Source organism: Hakea prostrata, chromosome 11 (genome assembly GCF_041222555.1).
Source record: "Hakea prostrata isolate BN-2017 chromosome 11, UWA_Hpros_2, whole genome shotgun sequence".
NCBI classification, from domain to species: Eukaryota; Viridiplantae; Streptophyta; class Magnoliopsida; order Proteales; family Proteaceae; genus Hakea; species Hakea prostrata.
The window spans coordinates 22,480,048-22,501,733 of NC_142610.1; the positions used below are offsets into that span (position 1 = coordinate 22,480,048).

At 37.2% G+C, this 21,686-nt stretch overlaps 4 protein-coding genes across 4 annotated transcripts; 3 read left to right on the forward strand and 1 right to left on the reverse strand.

The window, feature by feature from the left end:
* Positions 1-284: 284 nt before the first annotated feature.
* Positions 285-4,930, forward strand: LOC149000927 (glutaredoxin-like protein). The gene is made up of 6 exons (XM_089141032.1): positions 285-1,476; positions 2,495-2,550; positions 2,649-2,879; positions 3,168-3,459; positions 4,414-4,610; positions 4,710-4,930. Exons 1-6 carry the CDS (start codon positions 415-417, stop codon positions 4,861-4,863), a joined length of 1,992 nt encoding a protein of 663 aa, XP_088997158.1. The 5' UTR covers positions 285-414; the 3' UTR covers positions 4,864-4,930.
* Positions 4,931-6,672: 1,742 nt separating this feature from the next.
* On the forward strand, positions 6,673-16,073 carry LOC149000928 (4-hydroxy-tetrahydrodipicolinate reductase 2, chloroplastic-like). The gene is made up of 9 exons (XM_089139981.1): positions 6,673-6,773; positions 7,065-7,246; positions 9,725-9,962; positions 12,450-12,583; positions 12,677-12,751; positions 13,730-13,831; positions 15,297-15,406; positions 15,501-15,588; positions 15,680-16,073. Exons 2-9 carry the CDS (start codon positions 7,076-7,078, stop codon positions 15,746-15,748), a joined length of 987 nt encoding a protein of 328 aa, XP_088996107.1. The 5' UTR covers positions 6,673-6,773; positions 7,065-7,075; the 3' UTR covers positions 15,749-16,073.
* Positions 16,074-17,708: 1,635 nt separating this feature from the next.
* LOC149000929 (nicotianamine synthase-like) lies at positions 17,709-18,973 on the forward strand. Its single transcript, XM_089140856.1, has one exon. The coding sequence runs from the start codon at positions 17,826-17,828 to the stop codon at positions 18,681-18,683; it is 858 nt and encodes a 285-aa protein (XP_088996982.1). The 5' UTR covers positions 17,709-17,825; the 3' UTR covers positions 18,684-18,973.
* Positions 18,974-19,276: 303 nt separating this feature from the next.
* Positions 19,277-21,302, reverse strand: LOC149000930 (two-component response regulator ORR26-like). The gene is made up of 6 exons (XM_089139240.1): positions 21,134-21,302; positions 20,829-20,981; positions 20,392-20,733; positions 20,229-20,305; positions 19,479-20,142; positions 19,277-19,434 (listed from the first exon to the last, which is right to left on the reverse strand). The coding sequence occupies exons 1-6, from the start codon at positions 21,300-21,302 to the stop codon at positions 19,277-19,279; spliced, it is 1,563 nt and encodes a 520-aa protein (XP_088995366.1).
* Positions 21,303-21,686: the final 384 nt, after the last annotated feature.

Below are 21,686 nucleotides of genomic sequence, written 5' to 3' on the forward strand. Positions count from 1 at the left end.
AGTCAACCGATTCCATCCGAGTTACCAGAATATCTATTATTTGCATAGAACTCCCTCAATGAATAAACCATTTCAGAATCTTTCTGAAAATTGGAATCTCTCGTTAATTACGACACTTTTATCGTTTAGGGGGAAATTATTATTATTATTATAGTAATTTAGTATTACTTTTTTTAATTTGGTAAATTTAGGGGAAAATTAGTTATCAAAGGAAGGTTGACTGAGCAATTCATTTATGTCTTTGACCTTTTCTTCTCAGTTTTTCATTCTCTGGCTCCGTTTATTTATCAAATCTTCCTGATTTTTCTCTCTCGTCTCCTCTCTCTCTCTGTGTTCCCAAAAGCTCTCGTCTTGCCTTCTTTGCTTTCATGGCCTTCTTCTAAAATCGGAATCGTGATCGATTCTAGGTCATTAATGGAGTTATCAGCTCAGACTAACGGAGAAGAAGCAAGAAATTGTGATGGAAATCACGCGAACTGTGTCTCTTCCGACGAAAATCTCAAAGATGGAAACACCGAAAGTGGTGATCAACCGTTACATGGAAATCATACTGATGACGATATGTCTGAAATTGAAATCGAAAAAAGAGAGATTTTGGTGGAAGAAGACAGAAGCAATTCGAATTTGGATTCATCTATGAGAGACGAAGCAGACGGACCAGAGACACTAGGTGGAGGTCATGATTTTTCTGATGCAAATGAAGCCATTAATCTTAATGGAGATTCTCAACTTCTTCGACCTCACTCGAATCTTCCGCAGCCAGAACGTCCTGTAGGATTGATGAAATCACGCGATGAGTTTAATCAAATGCAGAGATCACAGTCTGTTTCGGGAAATATTTCCAAATACATTCGAGATGGGAGCAACGCAATTTTAAATCGTTTGTCATCTATGAAGGATGTAGAAAATCGAAAAGCTCACTTGAATGATTCTTCTTTTACTGAAATCCATCTTCCAGGAGTAAAGGTGATTGTTCAAATGAAAGACGAGAACAACTTTAAAGGTCGAATTAGTTTCTTTTCCAGATCGAATTGCAGAGATTGTTCGGCAGTTCGATCGTTCTTCAGAGAGAAAAGATTGAAATTCGTTGAAATCAATGTCGATGTTTACCCTACCAGAGAGAAGGAATTGATCGAGAGAACTGGAAGTTCTCATGTGCCTCAGATTTTCTTCAATGAGAAGCTAATTGGTGGTTTGGTGGTTTTGAATGCGTTGAGGAACAGTGGTGAGTTCGAGCAGAGATTGAAGGAGGTGACGGTGAAAAAGTGTCCGGAAAATGCACCGGAGCCGCCGGTTTATGGATTTGATGATCCAGATGAGGAACGGACGGACGAGATGCTTTCGACCGTTAGGGTTTTAAGGCAGAAGTTACCGATTCAGGATCGGTTGATGAAGATGAAACTCGTCAAGAACTGTTTCTGTGGGAGCGAGATGGTTGGATTGCTTGTGCTTCAACTCGATTGTGGAAGGAAAAAGGTATGTTCCGTATATAATATATTATCTTCTCATATGTTTTTATTCACGTTAGATTAGAATCTCCGATCACACGTTAGATTAGATTCTCCGATCGCATCATAAGTATGTTTTAAATTTAGATCCTATGATAAAAATGAGAAACTCAAGAAAAATATGATCAACGGTTGTGTTTGGGTAGATAGAAAAGAAATATATTCCTAACCTCCAGGGTTGGCAAAAGTCCATTAGAGTTTTGATTTCTTCCAAATTAAGGGTGACGCTTCATCTTATATTGTAGTCAAAATGCTCGTAAGGTGGTTCTGATAAATCTTAGTTCTAATTGAAAAAATGAAAAGAAATGGGATTTTCAAGTCTTGTTTGGGTCCTACGCACATCAAATCACACACTGTGGGCTGTCAGGTTGAAATTTTGATCTCAACCATTGAAATTCAACGGTTGAGATTTCGGATCTGACTTGACGGTCAGCAATTTCCGAAACTTCTATGATTTGATCATTAAGAGAAAAGAAAAAAAGAAAAGAAAAAGGATGTCGGTAAATGGCAATTAAATGGGACGAATACTTTATGCATGACTCTCAAACATTGTCTCAAACTCATGATCTTGATTTATGAGGAGCTTTGAATTATATGAATTCAAACTTTTGATGGGTTTGTGCAAATTTAATTGGAGAAAGAGAATAGAAATTTTAGGAATTGAAGAATATGATTTCTTCTAGGTTCATTTGTTTCGTCCAAAGTAAAACCAGTTTTTTTCACTTAAGTTGATTATATATGACATGATATTTTGAGTGGCTGAGGTTTAATGAATAATAACGACGACCATCTAATGTTCGGCACCACATGCACCATCATGTACCACAGTGTGTTAGTCTAGCAAAATCTTTCAACTTCATCCTTATAGTAACTTTTTTTTGTGTAATTTAAATATACCACGAGGATGAATTTAACACTAACCTCTTCATTAAGAAGAGTTAATTCATTTGCTAATAGATTTAAGAGGTTTTTTCTGTTGAAATTAGGCTGTGGAGATAGGGAAGGAGCTCGCAAGAAGGCACTTCATCCATCATGTATTTGGGTAAGAAATCATTCAACAAGCCCATTCTGATGGACCCAACTGATGTTTTCACTAAAGTTTTCTCATTTTTTCCCTCGTTCTTTCAATCTTATGTGCAGGGAAAATGATTTTGAAGATGGCAACCATTTCTACCGTTTCTTAGAACATGAGCCTTTCATTCCAAAATGCTTCAATTTCAGAGGATCAACAAATGACAGCGAGCCAAAGCCAGCAGCTCTTGTGAGCCAAAGACTAACCAAGATCATGGCTGCCATTCTTGAATCTTATGCCTCTGAAGACAGAAGCCATGTTGATTACCTGGGCATCAGCAACAGCGAGGAATTCCGGAGGTAAGTTTCCGAATTCCTTGCACATATCATGAAAGAGATTGTGCTTACGTAGTGCATCTGATGTGATAGTGCCTGTGATGCCCACCTTAGATATACACCACATATATTCTATTAAATCTCATCCACTCAAAACATGATTCGTTTCACTTTAAGAAAAAATTGGTTTTTTTGAGTGATTGAGATTTAATGATATCTACAGGCAATGGGTACACATGCGCCACCACGTCAGACAACACCTAGCTTTAACCCTTGGATATTTATGTCCTTATATGTTTTTCATGAATGTAGATATGTAATTCTCACGCAAGATCTTCAACGTCTGAACCTTTTAGTGCTCTCAGAAGAAGAGAAGCTGGCCTTCTTCTTGAACCTACACAATGCTATGGCAATCCATGCTGTGATTAGGGTAGGTTGTCCAGAAGGAATTGTTGACAGAAAAGCTTTATTTGCTGACTTCCACTATATAATAGGTGGCTACCTTTACTCTCTCTCAACCATTACAAATGGTATCCTCAGAGGTAATCGGAGACCACCATACAACTTGATCAAACCCTTTGGAGCTGGAGATAAGCGTTTACAGGTAAAATATATGTGTCTTCCTTCGCATCTAAATTCTGCATCAATAGATCGAGATAAGAGAACTTGAGAGCCCCTTTTACAAGAAAATCTGCTAAAATGAAAAACCAACAAAACCCAAACAAGAAATAATAATAAGAAGGTTTATTAGCAAATTGCTACTAGCCCTGTCTAAGCAAATGGGCTGCCCATTAAGAGCTGCAATTGCAGATATACTAGCAGTATTGCGTCCTTATTTAAGGCACTGAGTGTTTAATACTTGACATATCATAAATTAGGGCTGCAACAAAGTTGGGTTAGACCAAGCTTTTGCAATTTCAACCCTGGTCTTATATAATATAATCTAAGCACATTCTCGCCTTGACCCTAATTCAGGGCTAATGATTATTGTCTCTGACCCTAAACCCTACAGGACCAAACCAAGCTCATTCCTGCCCTGATTGGTCCCTGTCCTTGGCCCTAATTGACTTTGTCCTTAGCTCTGATTAGCCCTATCCTTAACCTTAATCCTGATTGACTCTATATTTGGCCCTGATTGAGCTTGTCTCTGATTTTGATCGGTTCTATACTTGGCATTGGCCCTGATTGGCCTTATACTTTGCCTGACTCCGATTGACCCTATCTTTGTCTATGTTCCTAATTCAATAAGATCAAACATGAAAGACAAAATTAAGGCTAGAATAAGGGCCAGAACAAGGGCAGGGGTCAAGGCAAAAAATCAGGAATGGGTCTAGATAGGCTTAGCGGGACAAAGAGTAATCCCATGCTTGCCCTTGACCTTAGTCAGGACTAGAATATTTTGACCCTCATCTGCCTTCAGGGTTAGAACAGATTAGAGTCGTCAGGGCCAAATTTGCACCCCTATCATAAACATGAAAGAAAGAGAAAAACATGTAATGCAACACTTCTTTGCATGACAATGGTATCTAAATTAACCCAAAACAAATAAATATTGCAGCTGGCTCTTTCCAAGTTTAATCCATTGATTCACTTTGGACTTTGTAATGCAACCAAGTCAAGCCCTAGAGTTCGGGTTTTCACCCCCCAAGGGGTTGAAATGGAACTAAGAAGTGCTACGAGGGATTTTTTCCATGGGAATGCAATCGAGGTGGATTTGAACTCGAGAACTGTCCATTTCTCAAGAATCCTTAACTGGTAAGCTATAATTTGTAGGCTTTTTTTTTTAACATTAAACAAATAGATTTACTTATTAGATTTTGTTTTTGAGTTTATTAGTTGAATTTTGTGTTGCAGGTTTAGCGCTGATTTTGGGTCTGACAAAGATATCCTCAAATGGATCGTCAATTATATGGATCCAAGTAAAGCTGGTCTTCTAATGCATCTTTTAAGCGATGAAGGCCCTATCAATTTTACATACCAAAATTATGATTGGTCACTAAATAATTAAAATCCATGTAATGCCACGATGGACACGCCGTATATAAATTTCCTTACTATAATGAAAATGTTTATAATTTGGGGTTTTTTCTTCTCTCTCTTTTCCCTTTTGATGTTTTCAAGTTTTAAAGATAGATATGAAAAAAAATGAAAGTCAAGAGAACGGTAGATGAGAACATAAATTACAAACTCCCCCTTCCTCCATAGCTGATTCATAAAGGATAATGAAATAGTTAAGATGTTTCAACATCTGATTATTTGCAAATTGCTTGAAAAAGGAAACAAATGTGCATATGTTGGCTAGCAAAATGGCTATTAATTTTAGTTGGGCCTATCCACATAAAAAAATTTATCTAAATTTTGAATTTAAGTATTTGTAAACCATTGGCAATAGATTATCCAAGCAAAAAAGGATTCACATCTTTTGTAATTCAATTTTGGATTCATTTTTCCACCTCAAGCAACCAAACAATCTACCATTTTGGGATTTAAGGGAAAAGTAAAAAATCTACTCTTTTTTAAGAATTTTCCCACCCCACCTTTATTCTAGCAAACAAACGCAGCCTTATAGGATTGTGTCATGTAGTATTTAAGTAATCCAATGGTTATCCAATTTAAACTAAATTTGAATTGTATTTAAACCCACCCATAAATTTGAATTTTATTCAAACTCTAGTTTGTTAAACTACCATTAACTTTTGCGCCTATCCAAGAGAACTTCATTTCTACCGGCATTGACTCCTCCCTGTGAGAAATTGTGTTATCTAAAATCTAACTTCACCATCGGAGGTGGTTTTCGTCCACAAAGGTGGACTGCTCTCACTTGTTACTTTGTTTATAGATTCATGGCTCAACACGCTTCTTGGTTGAATTAGAGCAGGAAGACTTTAGAGCAATAGATCAAAACACTGAAATTTGTGCATCATAGGAGGTATTGGATGTTTTCAAAGGTAAGTCTATCATCTTCTAAATGTCACTCTTGATTTTCTTTGGGTTGTGGCTCTCAAACCTTTCTTCCCCGAGACTTCTCGAATTAATTTCAATGTGATTTCTCTAAATTCCTTGATTAAGATCAAGATCACCAAGACACACTCAACTTCTTCGTGGATGTTCCTTAGGGGATAGGTTAAGAAGACAAAAGGATTCGGGTGGGGGGATAGGTTAAATGGTTTCTTTTGGGTGGAAAATTAACCGGGTTTGGGTTTCACCCTCAAAATATACTATTTTAATCTAGACCATCGATTTGGTATTTTCCAAGTGTCAACTAGTGGTGCCGCATTGGCGCACTGCCATGCACAACAGATGATTTGTAGAGTAGAGGATTTCCCTTCCTTAGCTGACGGAAAAATATCTTCTGTTGTGCATAATAGTACACATATATACTAAATGGTTGGCTGGAAAAGTAAAGCAAATACAAGACTATTGGAGAATTTTAAAATTTTGAGCAAATTGTACTAGCACCCAAAATGGAAGTCTTAAAGTACTAACATCCCATTTTATGTTTAAAAAGCATAGAGATCTCAAAATTGAATTTTTATTAGACATATTTGTTTAATTTGTTATTGAAAATCTTTCAGACACTGTTTATTATAGTATTTTTAAAAATAAACAGTAACTTAATTGTTTTTCAGTGATAAATTTAACAAATATATCAAATGAAAATTCAATTTTTGGGTCCATGTGATTTTTAAACATAAAATGGAGTGTAGGTCCCATTTTGGGTGCTAATGCAATGTGCTTACAAATTTTAAAGTTAAACTTTTTATCTCATCCTTTTATTTGGTATAAAAAGTGTATTCCGGTGTTGTGCACATCGGATGATTTTTTTTTCTCAGCTGACGGCTGTGAATTAAGTTTTCGAGTCTTGTAAAGCAACCATTCGCAGCAAGAGAGAAGAAGTCCTTGACGCAGGCACTTGAGGTGAGTTTTCGGTATTTAGGGAAGTTAAAGAAAAATGCTGTTGTTGTTGGGCTGCTCAGGAATTCGGATTTCTGTTGGTTTCTCAAATGGGGTTTCGATTTTAAGCTGTACTCCAATATTTGATTTTGTTTGTCTCAAATAAAAGATACGTGAGAAGTGAAATGTAGAACGAATAAATTTCTTATCATTGATTTCCTCATCTGAAGTTTTCAGTCATCTAGCGCTGTCTTTTTCAGAATTTTTTTTTGGGTTGTGAATACTGAAAATACTGATTTCATATTTCCTTTACAGCCGTCAGATAAATGGGTTTTGCGCTTAAACCTCCAACAACCCTATTGCGGCGAGAAAAATTTCTGCCGTTCTATCAAACCCAGGGACGGTGCAGGATTGATGTCCGGAAGCAGAGACTGCCACTGCAAATCTGCTGCATGTCGAAGACAGCAGCCGAACAGAATCTTGGGTTCCCACTGATGGTACTGATAGACTAGTGCTCTTGTTCATTCTAGCTCGATTGCGTTATTTGGAAGTCGGTTTACTGTTATATTTCTTGCTGGTATTTTTTGACAGTCAAGTCGTTCTCTTTGTACTTGTTTTAAATGGAATTGATAACGGTTGGACTGTTAAATTTTTTTTATTCCATCAATTGAAGCTATCCAATTTATGTGGTTATTACTCACTCCTGTGTTGATTCTAGTAATACATTTCTTTGTGTATGAAGTTGTTGAGTACAACTGATGCCAAATAGGCATATTTAGCTGCTTGAGATTAGTTTGTTAGTGATAAGAGCAACACTCATGTGCTTTTTCAAGGGCAGTCCTGGGAATAATATATATAGTAGATAGTAATGCTGGATTGCAATGTATCCTTCAAGTTTCATGCTTCTTGGTCAGGTTTGATGTTTTTACTAAGTCATATAGACAAACTAAGCATGGCAGGGATTAGGATGTTGAGATGGATGTGTGGAAAAACTGGGAAGGATAAAGTAAGAACTAACCATATTGTAAAGGATTTGGGAGTTGGATGTCACATGATAAGCTCAGTGAAAGTCATTGGCAGTAGCATGGCCATGTTTAGCGGAGGCCCTGGGATGCCCAATACGTAGGACTGATGTAATTCTGATGGAAGGATCTAAAAATGCTAGGGCCAGGCCTAAAGATTGTTAGGAATGACGTGCTTGGTTTAGGCTTATCTTATGACATTGGCTAGAGCTGATTGGAGGGCAAGGATCATATAGACAAATCCATCAGGTGGGGTTATTTTCTGAGTTGATATCCAAGTAGCTGGGTTATTTACTTTTTTCTTTATAAGGAATAAGGATTTATGTAGCTGACATATTTAGTTCAGATAAGGTTCAGTTGTTGGGGTTCTGCTAGCTGATTGGAGACATATAACTCTTGTTCAACCCAGTGGTCCTTGCACCAACTATATTATGGTGAATCTAATAGAACCATGTTATTTGTGTTGGTCAATTGTGCTTGGGTTCCTTCAAGATTTTAATATCATGGGTTCTGTGTGTGCAATGTGGTCTATTTCATCTGCTGCTGCTGTGCATGGGTGGTTGTTGAGCTAGTTTTTCTACATAGTAAGTTATAGATTTCATGTTTTCTTGTGGTCACTTTTGCAACAGAAGTGCTGCTTGAGTGCAGGTGCCAAAATAGTAGCTTGTGAATTTTGTTTTAACACAACATTGTAAGGCATGGGTGTTCCTTCTGAAACTGACTCCGAAGATAGACAACACATGAATTCTTGTCTAATTGACAATTCTTCCTCCTTGTGTTTCTTCAATTGAAAACAATGTTGGCATTGCAGTGTTGCTTGTGGAAAAGTGACTTTCTATTGATATTTATCTTATCAAAGATAAAGATGCATCAGTATCAGAATGTACTTTCCTTTCAAATATACAATGTCTGTCTTTTCACTGCTTCCTCTCAAGACAGAAACCAAATCTTGGTTGAAGGGCTCAATAATAGCAGAGACTTTTTAATCCCATGATTTATCTTCAAATCTGCAACTATTCCTCTCTTTCAACAAGCACCATGTAATAAGTATTACGGACCAAAATCCACTGGGTATTATCTTTAAGACTAGTGATGATCAAGCCAGGATGTGAAATTCATCCTTACTGGAGGTAATGAGATCTACTCAATTTGGTCGACCCCCAACCTAAATTTTAAAAGTTGTTGCGGGTTTATATCTGTGTTTTCATATCCAATGTACAATTTGAGATAGTTATTACAAAAAAACTCTAGGGCATAAATCAACTTCTAACAATTTTCAGCTAAATAGATTTGGGGATTTTCCAAGTTCATTACTGTAAGTAGAAGCTCCTAACCTGGGAATAAATAAAAATTGACAGCATATGCAGCACAACAAGCAGTGACACCTGTCCGTAATGGAGTATTCCTTTAAGTATTAATCCAGACCTCTTAAAAAATGAATGCTTGTCTGTTATGGGGAACTCCTCAAGAGTACTAATCAAAACCTCTTAAAAAAGGATCTTTACTAGAATACTTCCACATGTATGCAGGTTTTGTTAAGCCTTATAATGTTTATTCAAACAATGGAATAGAATTATTAATCTTAAGATACGAGTTTCTTTGTCTTTTTTAAACTACAGTTGTCCAAACCTAGGGTTTGTCTGGTCCTGTTCTGTGACTACACCCAAAGTATTTTACAATTTCTCCACCGATTCTTGTTGTATAATTGCTCACCCCCATGCAATGATCTTCACTGTGTTGGGTAGCTTATGGGATACCAATAATTTATTCGACTGAAATTAACTACTTCTGACATGATATGATGCTTCCCTATAGACAAGAAGATATTCTGTTTTTTTTTTTTTTGATGTGTCTGGTTAAGAGTGAATGTTGCTATGTTTTCTTTCTTAACATGACTGATGGAGCTACATCACTTACATTTGATGGCCCCATGGTGTTTGTAACTTTCTGTAGGTGAATAGCTGTACTGGTAAAATGGGGAAGGCTGTCATAGAAGCAGCAATCTCTGCTGGAATTCAGTTAGTTCCCGTATCATTTGGTACTCCAGAAGAGGCTGGTCAAGTTGTGGAAGTAGGTGGACAGAATATTCAGGTTTATGGCTCTTCTGAAAGAGAGGGCATTCTTGCATCAGTATTTGAAAAACACCCAAATCTGGTTGCTGTTGACTATACTGCGCCTAATGCTGTTAATGGTAATTTTTCTCTTGAGCTTGTGTAAATGACTCTTTTTTACTTGTGGTGTGGCGTGCTCTAGATTGAGTAAATAGATAACATCTGTTAGCGTTGACATGTGTATATTGAAAGTAGGGGCGGAGGCAGGATTTTACATTGGTGGCGGGCCCAATAAGGGCTTATATTAAAATATTTTAGAGGGCCCCCCCTCCACGCGCATGATTCAAAGTCCAGGCCTCCTGCATGTGAGTCATTGTAGAAATAGTAACATTTTGTACTTTGTTTAGTGAAGACTGTTTATGGTTCATGTTTCTTTTCCCAGTGGTTGTGTTTTTTATGCTGATCCAAAGTTCACCCCCCGCCCCACCCCCAAGAAACAAGATAATGTGCATAGGAGAAAGTTCCGGTAGAACCAAGCCTGAAATTTTGTGCAGATTTTTTGACCAATTTTTGGTCCTAGATAGAACCAATGCTTCGTGATTCTTCGTTCTGGGTTTTATATTCTGTTGCATTCCTTCTTTACTTTTTTGTTTGTAGAAGGCTGGTCAGCTGACATTAATTCCAGCCTCTTTATTTTAATCTACAAAGAGTTCCTTTTTGGTTTTAGTTTTTTTTTTTTTTCCGGTGATGACTTGTGTTTGAAAGGATCTCCACGCATGGGAACTTCCCCATCTTAATTTGTTCTTACATGTACGGAACTTCTCTCCCCATGATTTTGACAAACTTTTAGTGTTATGCTTGTTTCTCCTATTAGAAGTAAAGAGCTCCTATGAAATGCTGTAGCAGTGTTAGTGGATACCAAGATATACTAGTGATGATGATCAAATTCTAGATGAGAGTCCTAGTTCATATTTTTCTTCCTCAAGGTTGAGTTTCTGCTGTATAAATTTTCTGAGCATACAACTCAGATTCTGTTTCATTCTTGTGCGCAATTAATCATTTTAGATTCTTTCTTCAGTCTCCAGATTAACTTCCTAGTGCTGAAATAACCTCCACCTCAGTCCATTGATTAACTATTGGCACTTCACTAAGCATCTTTCTTTGGGTGCTCTTACAGCAGTAGTTCTACCTTAGTTTCTACTTTTTTACGAGTTTCCAATTGCTGAAGTTCACTTACTATTTTCTGTTCACAGTAGTTTACTTAGTCGAATAACAATAACAACAACAACATAAGCCTTGTCCCAACTAAATGGGGTCGGCTACATGGATTCTTGCCTTCCAATCAGTTTTCTTTGAGGCCATGCTAGATACAAGGCTTAAGCTATGCATATCCTTTCTCACCACTTCTCTTAAGGTTATCTTAGGTCTACCCCTAGCACTTTAGTTCCTTCAATCTGGATTATATCACTTCTCCATATAGGGGCATTTATAGGTCTCCATTGAACATTGTCGTGCCTCCTCAAACAATTTCTTCGAAGCTTCATTTATGGGAGAAACTCCCAGACCAACTCTAATATGACCATTCTTTATTTTATCCTTCTTAGTTTTACCACTCATCCATCTTAGCATCCTCATTTTTGCTATACTGAGTTTTTCTATATGATTTTTTTAATAGCCCAACACTTTGCACAATACATCATAGTTGGTCGAACGACGGTCCTATAGAATTTTCTTTTAAACTTTAATGGAATATGTCGATCACACAAGACCTTGGACACACCTCTCCACTTCATCTACCCTATTTTAATTATTTGAAAAACAACATCTTCTATATGACCTCTTTTGTTTATGATTGAACTTAGGTATCTAAAAGAATCACTCTGAGGAATCTCCTTTTCATTAAGTTTCACCACCTCATTGTTTGCCCGATCATAACTAAAGTTACAAATTAGATATTTTGTTTTCATTCTACTTAATTTAGAGCCTCTTGATTCCAAAGCTGCTCTCTATGATTCTAACTTGGTATTAATACCCATTTGAGTCTCATTTATCAACACAATATCTTCAACAAAAAGCATACACCAAGGGACCTCGTCTTGAATGTTTTTGGTTAATTCATCCATTACAAGTGCAAATAAATATGGGCTTAAAGTTGATCTTTGATGTAATTCAACTGTAATTGGGAATTCATTGCTTTGTCCCCCCCCCACTATTCTTACACTTGTCACTGAACCATCATACATATCCTTAATTGAATCATTGTCTTTAATTTGTTTTGACTTACCATACTTGATTCTACATCCTATTTTCTATACTTTGCTGGTTTTTACTTGCTATTTTCTCTTGTTGAACACGAGGACTTATGATTTTTATTTTAAAATCTAATCATTGGATTTTCTTCAAGGTTGAAAGAGTTGGTACTCACCCTTAATAGGCCTTTTGGTTTGGGTTTGTATTAGATCCGATCATCCCTAACTTGGCTCGAGTTATCACATCTCAACCATTCCTCCGTACTTTAGTTCTAGATTCTCCCTTATTTTCTGATCCTAAACCCTAGGTGATTGAAAACTCATTACAATTTTTTTCTTTGTTTAATTACTTTCTTTTATTTTGGTCTTGATATGCAGATAATGCAGACATATATTGCAAGGTCGGAGTTCCTTTTGTCATGGGAACTACTGGTGGAGACAGGGAGAGGCTATATAAGACTGTTGAAGACTCAAAAGTTTATGCAGTAATCTCTCCACAAATGGGAAAACAGGTGCTTAGAACCCTTCTTTTTTAGTTAAGAAAGAATTCGGTTTACCATATTTCTCATTTCCTGAGGAAAATCTACTTTCTTTGGTTTTGGTAGGTGGTTGCATTTCTTGCAGCCATGGAGATCATGGCTGACCAGTTTCCTGGAGCTTTCTCAGGCTATGACCTTCAGGTAATAATATTGTTCATAAATTGTGTCTCCACACCTTTGATATTCCATGGTATGGACAGAGCTTCATTCCTGAGTAAAAGTCCTAGACCACTGACTAGAAAAATAGAAGTATTAGTGCATTTTCAATGTGAGGATTGTCAGTTAGGAAATAGTGGATCAGTACAGCGATATCTCATCCATCTTCCTCTTAACAGACTGGGGAAATGTATTTGGCTTAAGGATTCCTGGGATGGGTGTCTCTTGGGAAGTTCTACTTTTCCTCTATAACTCTATGGGAAATTTAAGGGCCATATGGGCATCATGCGATCATCTACAAATGACGTCCTAGAAGCATATGCTAGTACTAATAGCAACAGGACTTCCATTTAGTGCTGACCTCTCTCTATAAATGGTTCTGGATCGTGCTCAGAGAAGGCTTTGAAGACATGATATTTGGGGCATATTGCAACCTTTATAGCTTGGTCATCATCCAAAGTTCAGTGACCTCAGATGTATGCTTGTATTAAAAGGCACTAAGATCCTTGGACTCTCAAATGAAAACTGCTTATTCAGTTGGAGACCTAGATTAACCAATTCTGTGACAGATCCTACCATACAAGGAGTAAGAAGGCTTGAATGGTGCTTGCCTCCTTGGGGCAACTGTCTTCCATAGCCGGAGAAGAGAAACTGGGTTGTTCTTTTTTTTTCCCCCTCCCTTTTGTTACTGATGCAGATCCTTGTTATCATCTTTGAAGTTCATTGTAGTTGTTGAGGATGTTATAGTCACAGTAGTCAATGTTTATGACTGTGTTCCATTATACCTTTTATTCTTTTATGCTGTCAATAAATGCTATTATGATAGCTTATAGAAACATAATGGTTAGTGATGGTCTCTTGGTTTTATATATGATAAAAAGAGTTGCATTAGTCTAATGGTTATTCTGTGTTGAGTTGTTATAGGCATCTTGATAACCATTTTTGATGTATTACCATCTTCAGGTGATGGAGTCCCATCAGGCGAGCAAATTGGATACGTCTGGAACAGCTAAGGCTGTTATCTCCTGCTTTCAGAAACTTGGTGTTTCATTTGATATTGATCAGGTGTGTTAATTACCTTGCAACTTATCTTTGTGCTTTTGAGGAGTTGAATTTTCTAAATCAGAAATGATAGGATTTAGTTATTAACTTTCAGTTAGTTATTTGACTGTCACTGCCACTGAACTGCAATCTGCAATGCTCAGTCACTGTCGCATGCTTGGCTGCATGACCCTATGAATCAGTTAATGAGATGTGATGCTCAGGTGTAGTGGAAAGTACAAACTTTCCTTGTTGTTGGCCACTGTGGGAATCCTTGGCAGAATCAATTGTGCTGGTTTGTCTCTGGCTTTGGTATGGCCTCACTCTCAAGGTCCATTTCATTGCAGATTTGATGACCTAGAACTCTGTTGGACTGTTGTACGCTAAATTATTTGAGTTTTCAGGTTCAACTTACTGAGGACAATCACAAATTGGTTTTCCATCAGAACATCTGTTGAGCACTTAGTGGACTTGGCTGTACTTGGTCAGTTTCCCACCTTCAACCATCATGCTGTCTTGGGCATGTGGCCTGCCTTCACTTTCTGTGGAGGCAGGTAGCAGCCTTGAGCTGCATAGGTTATGGCTGTTGCTGAATGTGCAGGCCAGTGTGGCATGCTTGTGCATTTGTTGCAGCATGGCTGCATGCTGGCCTTGGCCCCTATGCCATCTCACTAATGATTTTACCGCATCACTGAAGATGCTGTGATAGCATTCACACCTCATGCGGGTCTGTTATTTCATACAAGTATATCCTCTTTAATGACTGTGACCCGCATGCCATCGCATGATACACCACACACAGATGCATCAGTGCTGCCCCACACTAACAACTAAATTTGGGATCACTGTGATTAACTGCTGTGGCCACTGCCATGCAACCTGCACTGCCCAATCACTGCTGACTCATCCAGAAGCTATGTCATACCACCAGATATTATCAAACAGTTGCCAAAAATGACAAAACACTGCCAGTTTGCCAACAAAGATCTGATAATAGGGTGCTCTGAACTCTCGTTTCAGGTCTAACATTTTGGTGATTCTTGAGTTAAAGTTATCTAATTCTTCCTGTTTCTGATCTATCAGTGCCTCTTACCTCTGTTCCTATCATCTTGGCATATAGCCTGCTTCTGTTGCTATATCAGTCCCTATTATCTGTTTTTCTTTGTGTCCAGTTAGCCTGTTCTCTGCTTTAATCTGATTAGGTGGGGTTTTTGATCTTGCACCAGCAGATTTAGAGGCTAGTTTTAAATCATCTATCATTTTTTCCCCCATTTCTTCTCTCTGTGAAAATGTTGGGCACATTTCTTTCTCACATCCTCTAGGGATATTTGACAGAGTAGATTGGTTGAATGAAAATCTGTTTTGGCTTTAACTATTTGAATAGCTTATGCCTTGTATTCTAAATCATGGTAAGTCAATGTAATCATTGGTGGACCTTTAATGTTTTGACATATTCATTTGATCTCTGTATGATTTTTCCTTTTGGTAGATAAAACAAATTCGTGACCCCCAACAACAGCTTGAAATGGTGGGAGTTCCAGAGGAGTACCTATCTGGCCATGCATTCCATATTTATAATCTTACATCACCTGATCAGACGTAACTTCTCCATTCTGATTTCCTTTTGGTGATTTCTAGCTTTCTACATATTCACGTGTCTTTGCTTCTAACAAGCGTCAAAAAACATACGCAGAGTTACATTCGAGTTTCAGCATAATGTATGTGGTAGGTCAATATATGCAGAGGGTACTGTTGATGCTGCAATTTTCCTTGCTAAGAAGGTGCCAACTGCTCGATTTCCTCCTTTCTTGATGGTTCTGCTAATTTGTTTTGCTTGGTAAAATCCAACCATAAATTTGTGCAATGATGCAGGTTAGGTCCAAGGCAGAGAAGCACATCTATAATATGATTGATGTTTTAAGGGAGGGTAACATGCGGTGATGGATTAATGAATGCCATTTATTGTTTGTACTAATTTATACTTTGGTGACATTCTTGATCTTTGTCATTATTGTTTTTATTTTGAGGCCCTAGATATGTTGAGGTTAGGTTATCAAGGATATGAACTCATATATAGGGTAAATGCAGTTTTGAAGCAAGGGATGTTGCTTTTGGCAAATTTGGCAGTAAATGGTTGTATCTCTTGATATTTTTGAAGATTGTTGTTAAGGCTGTGAACTTATATTTAGGGTAAGTACAGTTTTGAAGCAGGGATGTTGCTTTTGGCAAATTTTGAAGTAAATGATAGTTTCTCTTGATATTTGAAGATTTCTTATGTGTTGTATCTTCAATAGTTCTACTTGAACTTCTTCCTTTGCTTTTGTTGTTTTCTTGGAAATAAAAAAGAAGAGTGTGTATTTTATTGTTTCATTCAAACTCTTAAATTCAGGGAAAAGTTTCCTTCACTTGGCTGTTAAGGTCAGCTTCTGTAGTTTTTCTTATCTTTCCAGAATCGTAATTGTAGCTAGGTAGTCAATTCCTTGGGATCTTGCTTCTGTTAATGCTCAGTATGGTTGAAGGAGTATCTCGATTGTCCGATCCCAAAATTTCAGTCGAGATCAAATCTCGATCGTTTATTTTGATCGAGATCTTTTGAAGGCAACAATGAAATTTTGGCATCAAACAGTCGAGATTGCTTCGATGGATTGTAGGACAGAAGCTTTTTCGATTCCCTGGCCTAGAAGAGCCTTTCTTTGATAGGAAGGAAATATTTGCTGCAGTGGCTTTTTTGTATAAAATTAGTTATATGATGGTGTTTTTTTTTCCTTGGCCCTAAGGGGGTTTAAATTCTTGAGGTGTTGGTCTTTAGCCAGCCTACTCTTTAAGGTTTATATTTAAACATTCTCTTTTGTCTTTCACATCCTTTGTTGCATATTTAGGAGGGAGAGTTTACTTTGGTCCATCTTATTAGGGATTTTGCTTCAGTGTTGTGCAATTAATGTGCACCGCTAAGATGCCATTGGTGATGATTAATTTTGGTGGTCGAACACCTTTCTTTTTTTTTTTCCTTTGTACACCACTGGAACAAAAAAAAAAAAAAAAAAAAAATTGAATCTCAACGACCACTTTAGATCAGCTGGACTGTAGGCGTTGCACATTAATTGTGCAGCAGTGAAGCAAAATCCTCTTATTAGTGCTCAAGGATGGACTTCCTCTTAAAAGGAGTCTTGAGTACCTCTCCATCTTCTCCACACAATAAGAATAGGAATATGTCTTAAGTAAAATTTAACAACACTTCTGATTTATTTTTTTAGTACTTAAAAGTGAGCCTTACTCCTATTATGTAATAGAGAAGCGTCTAAATTCTCTTAAATGTGTGGCAAAGGGATATGAAAAAACCATAGTACCACGTGCTTAACGGGTGACAACATAGAACTAGCACAACCTTGCTCGTGCATCACACGTGCCTTCACCTAATCAATTATAATAGAAATGACATTTTTTTAGTTTTAATGGAATTTTCAAGTCTATTTAGCTATACTGTACCTGTCAATATTGTCAACTATTTGCTTCAACATTAAATGTAAACATGGCTGCAAGGGTAAGTAAATAGACATTCTTCAATTTCTTTAACCTAATTTTGGATTATTTTTCAATGTCAAGGATCGATTCATGGGGACATTAGATGCCAAATGAAGCTATTTTTGTTTTGTTTAAGTTCTTAATTTTTGGATTATTCAACTCCAAATCATTTAAGAGAAGTCCACTAGTGGGTTTATATCAACAAACAAAGCATCATAATAACTGGAATCTCTTGCAAAAGGATATCATTAATTAAAGGTGATATTAAATGCAAACCATCCTCTTTTACAAACTCTTTTGAAACCCTAATGTGAAAGGAATCAAATCATCTTATAAAACTGCCAGACCATCTCAACGATGATAGAACAAACTATGATAGTAAATGAAATCTCTCATTATCAAGTCTCTCAACTCTTATTCTCTATAAATCCCACTGTAGCCATGCAGTGTCAGACATACACAAACACACTTCCATAATCATAGTTTTCAGCCATTCATGTCTTCCTTAGAGCAAACTTCCTTCTGTGAAAATTATATGCCTGATGAGCTACTGATAGATAGCATCAAGCAGATCCATGGAAGCATTAGTAAGTTAGAATCATTGCAGCCATCGAAGCTGGTTAATACCCTCTTCACTCAGCTAGTGAAGTTGTGTACATTTCCATCTTCAATTGACATCAACAACTTACAAGAAGAAGTGCAACAAATAAGAGTAAGTTTGATAGATCTGTGTGGACGTGCAGAATGCCTTCTTGAGCTCGAATTTGCAACTATTCTTGCTAACATACCACAACCATTAGAGCATCTTAATCTCTTCCCTTACTATGAAAACTATGTTAAACTTGCTGGTTTAGAGTACAAGATTTTACTAGAGAATGGGGTGACAGAACCCAAGAAGGTGGCCTTTGTTGGGTCTGGTCCGATGCCTCTTACCTCCATTGTAATGGCTACCAATCACCTGCAACTCACACAATTTGACAACATCAATGTCGATGGATCGGCAAATGAGGTGGCTCGACGTATCGTTGCTTCAGATGTGGAGTTAGAGAAGAGGATGAAATTTGAGACTTGTGATATAATGGAGGTGAAGGAGAAGCTAGAGGAATATGATTGCATTTTCTTGGCAGCTCTTGTAGGGATGAACAAGGAAGACAAGGTACAGATTCTTGGGCATGTCAGAAATTATATGAAGGGTGGAGGGTTTTTGCTTGTGAGAAGTGCAAATGGGGCAAGAGGGTTCTTATACCCTGTAGTTGATGAGAATGACTTGCTTGGTTTTGAGATCCTCTCCATCTATCACCCAACTGATGATGTGATCAATTCGGTTGTTCTTGCTCAGAAACCCATCTTCTGAACAGAGAAGAGGTGTTTTGTTGTCACAATAAGTTGATCAATGGCTTTTGATTTTTATATCTTTCTTTCACTAAGTTTCTAATTGTTTGTGCTTTATTAAAAGGTCTTCTTGTCACAATAAGTTGATCAATGGCCTTTGTTTTCTAGTATTTTTGAAATAATCAGCCCTGCAGCTTTGGACATGCAAGGTTCAACATCTACAAAACCTTCAACTTTCTCATATCAAATGAGCTAATTAGATCTTAGAACAATGGATTGAAGAACAGTTACAATCATATATGCATAATATTTTCAAGAGATTATGAAATGGGTACTGAAAAACATCTTCTGGTTCTTGGTTTTGAGAAGCTCCAAAGTAGGGAAGAAACTAATCCTTCATGATGAAAGGCCAGCAGCTATCAATCAGCTTGCAGAAACCATTACTGTTGGAACTGTAAAATTTCGTTTCATCACGTCAAAAATCATTTGTTAAACAAATCAAACTCAATAAACAAATACTAGAAGTAGGAATAATTTGATATAAATAATCAATTGTGCATGAAGCTACTTAGTTGTGAAGTTGATTTTTACAATTAAAACAACACCTATTGAACATTATCGTACCTGTCTGATAGCCGCATGAAGATCCTCATCTGTGAAGTTTCCAGTTTCTAAGTGATCTGGAGGGTGATTTATGAACATCATAATGTCACCTTCGTCGACATGTTCCAACCTGAAGCTCTGGATATCGGCTGAGATGCCTATTGTTTGGCCTGTAAAAATCCAGCTTATTCTTCATGGAATGTTTGAGAACAGCATGAAAGTGTATTCGATTTAAGAGTGAGTAAAAGGTTGCAGAGGAAAATTGGATCACCTTGAACACATGTACTAAGCTCAGTTGAAGCGTCTGTTGGAATGGTAGATGATGCATTAGAACCACCAAAGCATATATTGGGGTAAGAGATGGATGCAGATGCATTCAAAGAGAAATTTCTTGAACCAAGTCCAGTACTGCTAGCATTGTAAAATGGAACATGGGAAGAATTCTCCATGTAATCATCGAGCATTGTGGTTCTTGGAGGAAAGCACTGATGTTTTATCCCATTGTAGTCTCTGTGTTGATGTAAATTATCCATCCTTAATGGGTTTGATGAGTAATAGCCAACTCTAGGAATATGCATTCTCTGCAATACTTGATTAACTTCAGGAACTTGTGTATAGGGTTGGACTAAAATTTCTCTCTGGTTTAGAGTTGGAAGTACAGATAAAGGGTTCGGATCTAAGCAAGATTTCTGACCAAATTGACTGTGTTGAAGTGACACAAGATTCTTATAACCGTTGACTTCAAATCCATCAGGCTGAGTAAATCTCATGGCAATTTGGTTATTAGGAGATGTAATGGTTGTAGTTGATGGTTGTCCACTGATTCCAGTTGACTCAACATCATTTGCACTGTTCTTCTTGATAGCATTTCTGAATTTCTACCACAGCAGTAAAATGATGACTCTGAGCAGCAAAGACCAAATCAAAGCCACCATAGATTTGGAGTTAAGGAATGAAGGCTCACCTGAAGACGGCTAGCAATATTGTCTCTAGAAACCTGTGGTTCATTCATATGTTCTAGTATTTTCTTAGGAACAGCTTCTGTTGAACAGAAGTAAAAAAGAAATCTCAATAGAAGTTCTAGAATTCTGCTAATATAACAAGTTAAGAAGACAAACAATACTTACTGTCAACTCCTATTTCATTAACTGCATCAATGAACTTCTTGTTCAGTTCAGGTGTCCAAATTACTCTCTGCTTTTTATGTTTTGAATTGTCTCCACCTGAATCATTGTTTAGGTTACTTTCATTCTCCTTGCTTTGAAGCCTTTGTCTTTTGGTAGATTTTGAATTTTGATCTGGAACTTCATTTTTGACAACTGATCCATTGGGGTGATATAATTTTTTTCTAATTACATGTTGCCATATGTTTTGAATTTCCTCCTTTCTTATGGGCTTTAGCAGGTAGTCCCTGGCTCCATGCTTTATACCCTTCATCACCATGTTCTTTTCACCATTTGCAGAAATCACTGCAATAATGTGTAGCAGAGATACTAAAACAAATACAAATCGACGAAAAACCAAAACAAATTCGACAAAGTAAGATCGATCTTGATGAACTCACTAACTACAGGTATGTCCATTTCCAAACTAACAATCTCCAAGAGCCTGAACCCATCCATGTCAGGCATGTGAACATCAGTAATCACTATATCAAAATTGTCTTTCTCCTCCCATAATAGTTTAAGTGCTTTGGCTCCATCTGAGGCAACCTTAACTGCAATGCATATGGGAAAATTTTGTTCAGGAAAACTAGCCAACTCAATAAGACTAGATTACATTGGTGGGAGCAACAAAAGAAAGAGCAAAACAGAGAACTCTTTCCTGGTATAGAGGAGAAGAAACTAGAGAAACATGATAAGAAGAAACCTTTATAGTTGCAACTTTGCAGAACAGCCTGAAGTGTTCTGAGACAAACCATATCATCATCTACAGCCAAAACCCTCAACCCCTCAGGAAAAATCTCTTGATCTTTGTTCTCTGATTCCGCTGCTTGAGATTGATCATGATTATCATTCTTCTCTGATAGATGATCCATTCCCAGAAAGGAAAGACAAATAATATCAAAACCCACTGAAAAACTCTCAAAGATCTCAGTATCACTGTTTTGATTTATCTCCCAGAACAACACCCTCAGAGAAAGATTTCAGAGAATCGCTGGGGAGATTTTTACAGCAATTGAGTCAATGACAGATTAAAGGCACGGGCAGAACAGAGATCAATCCGGACAGAATCATTAACCCGTGATGTAAAAACAGACAGAAAACAACACGTAGGAAAAAGGAAGGGGTGAAACCGGATTTCAAAAGCTTACAATGACATCACAAAACGCGATCAAATAAATTTTGGATGTCACGATTTCATTCCCACCAAACACTAATTTTAAATTTAACCCAGATTTGAAGTCATAGATGAAACTCAG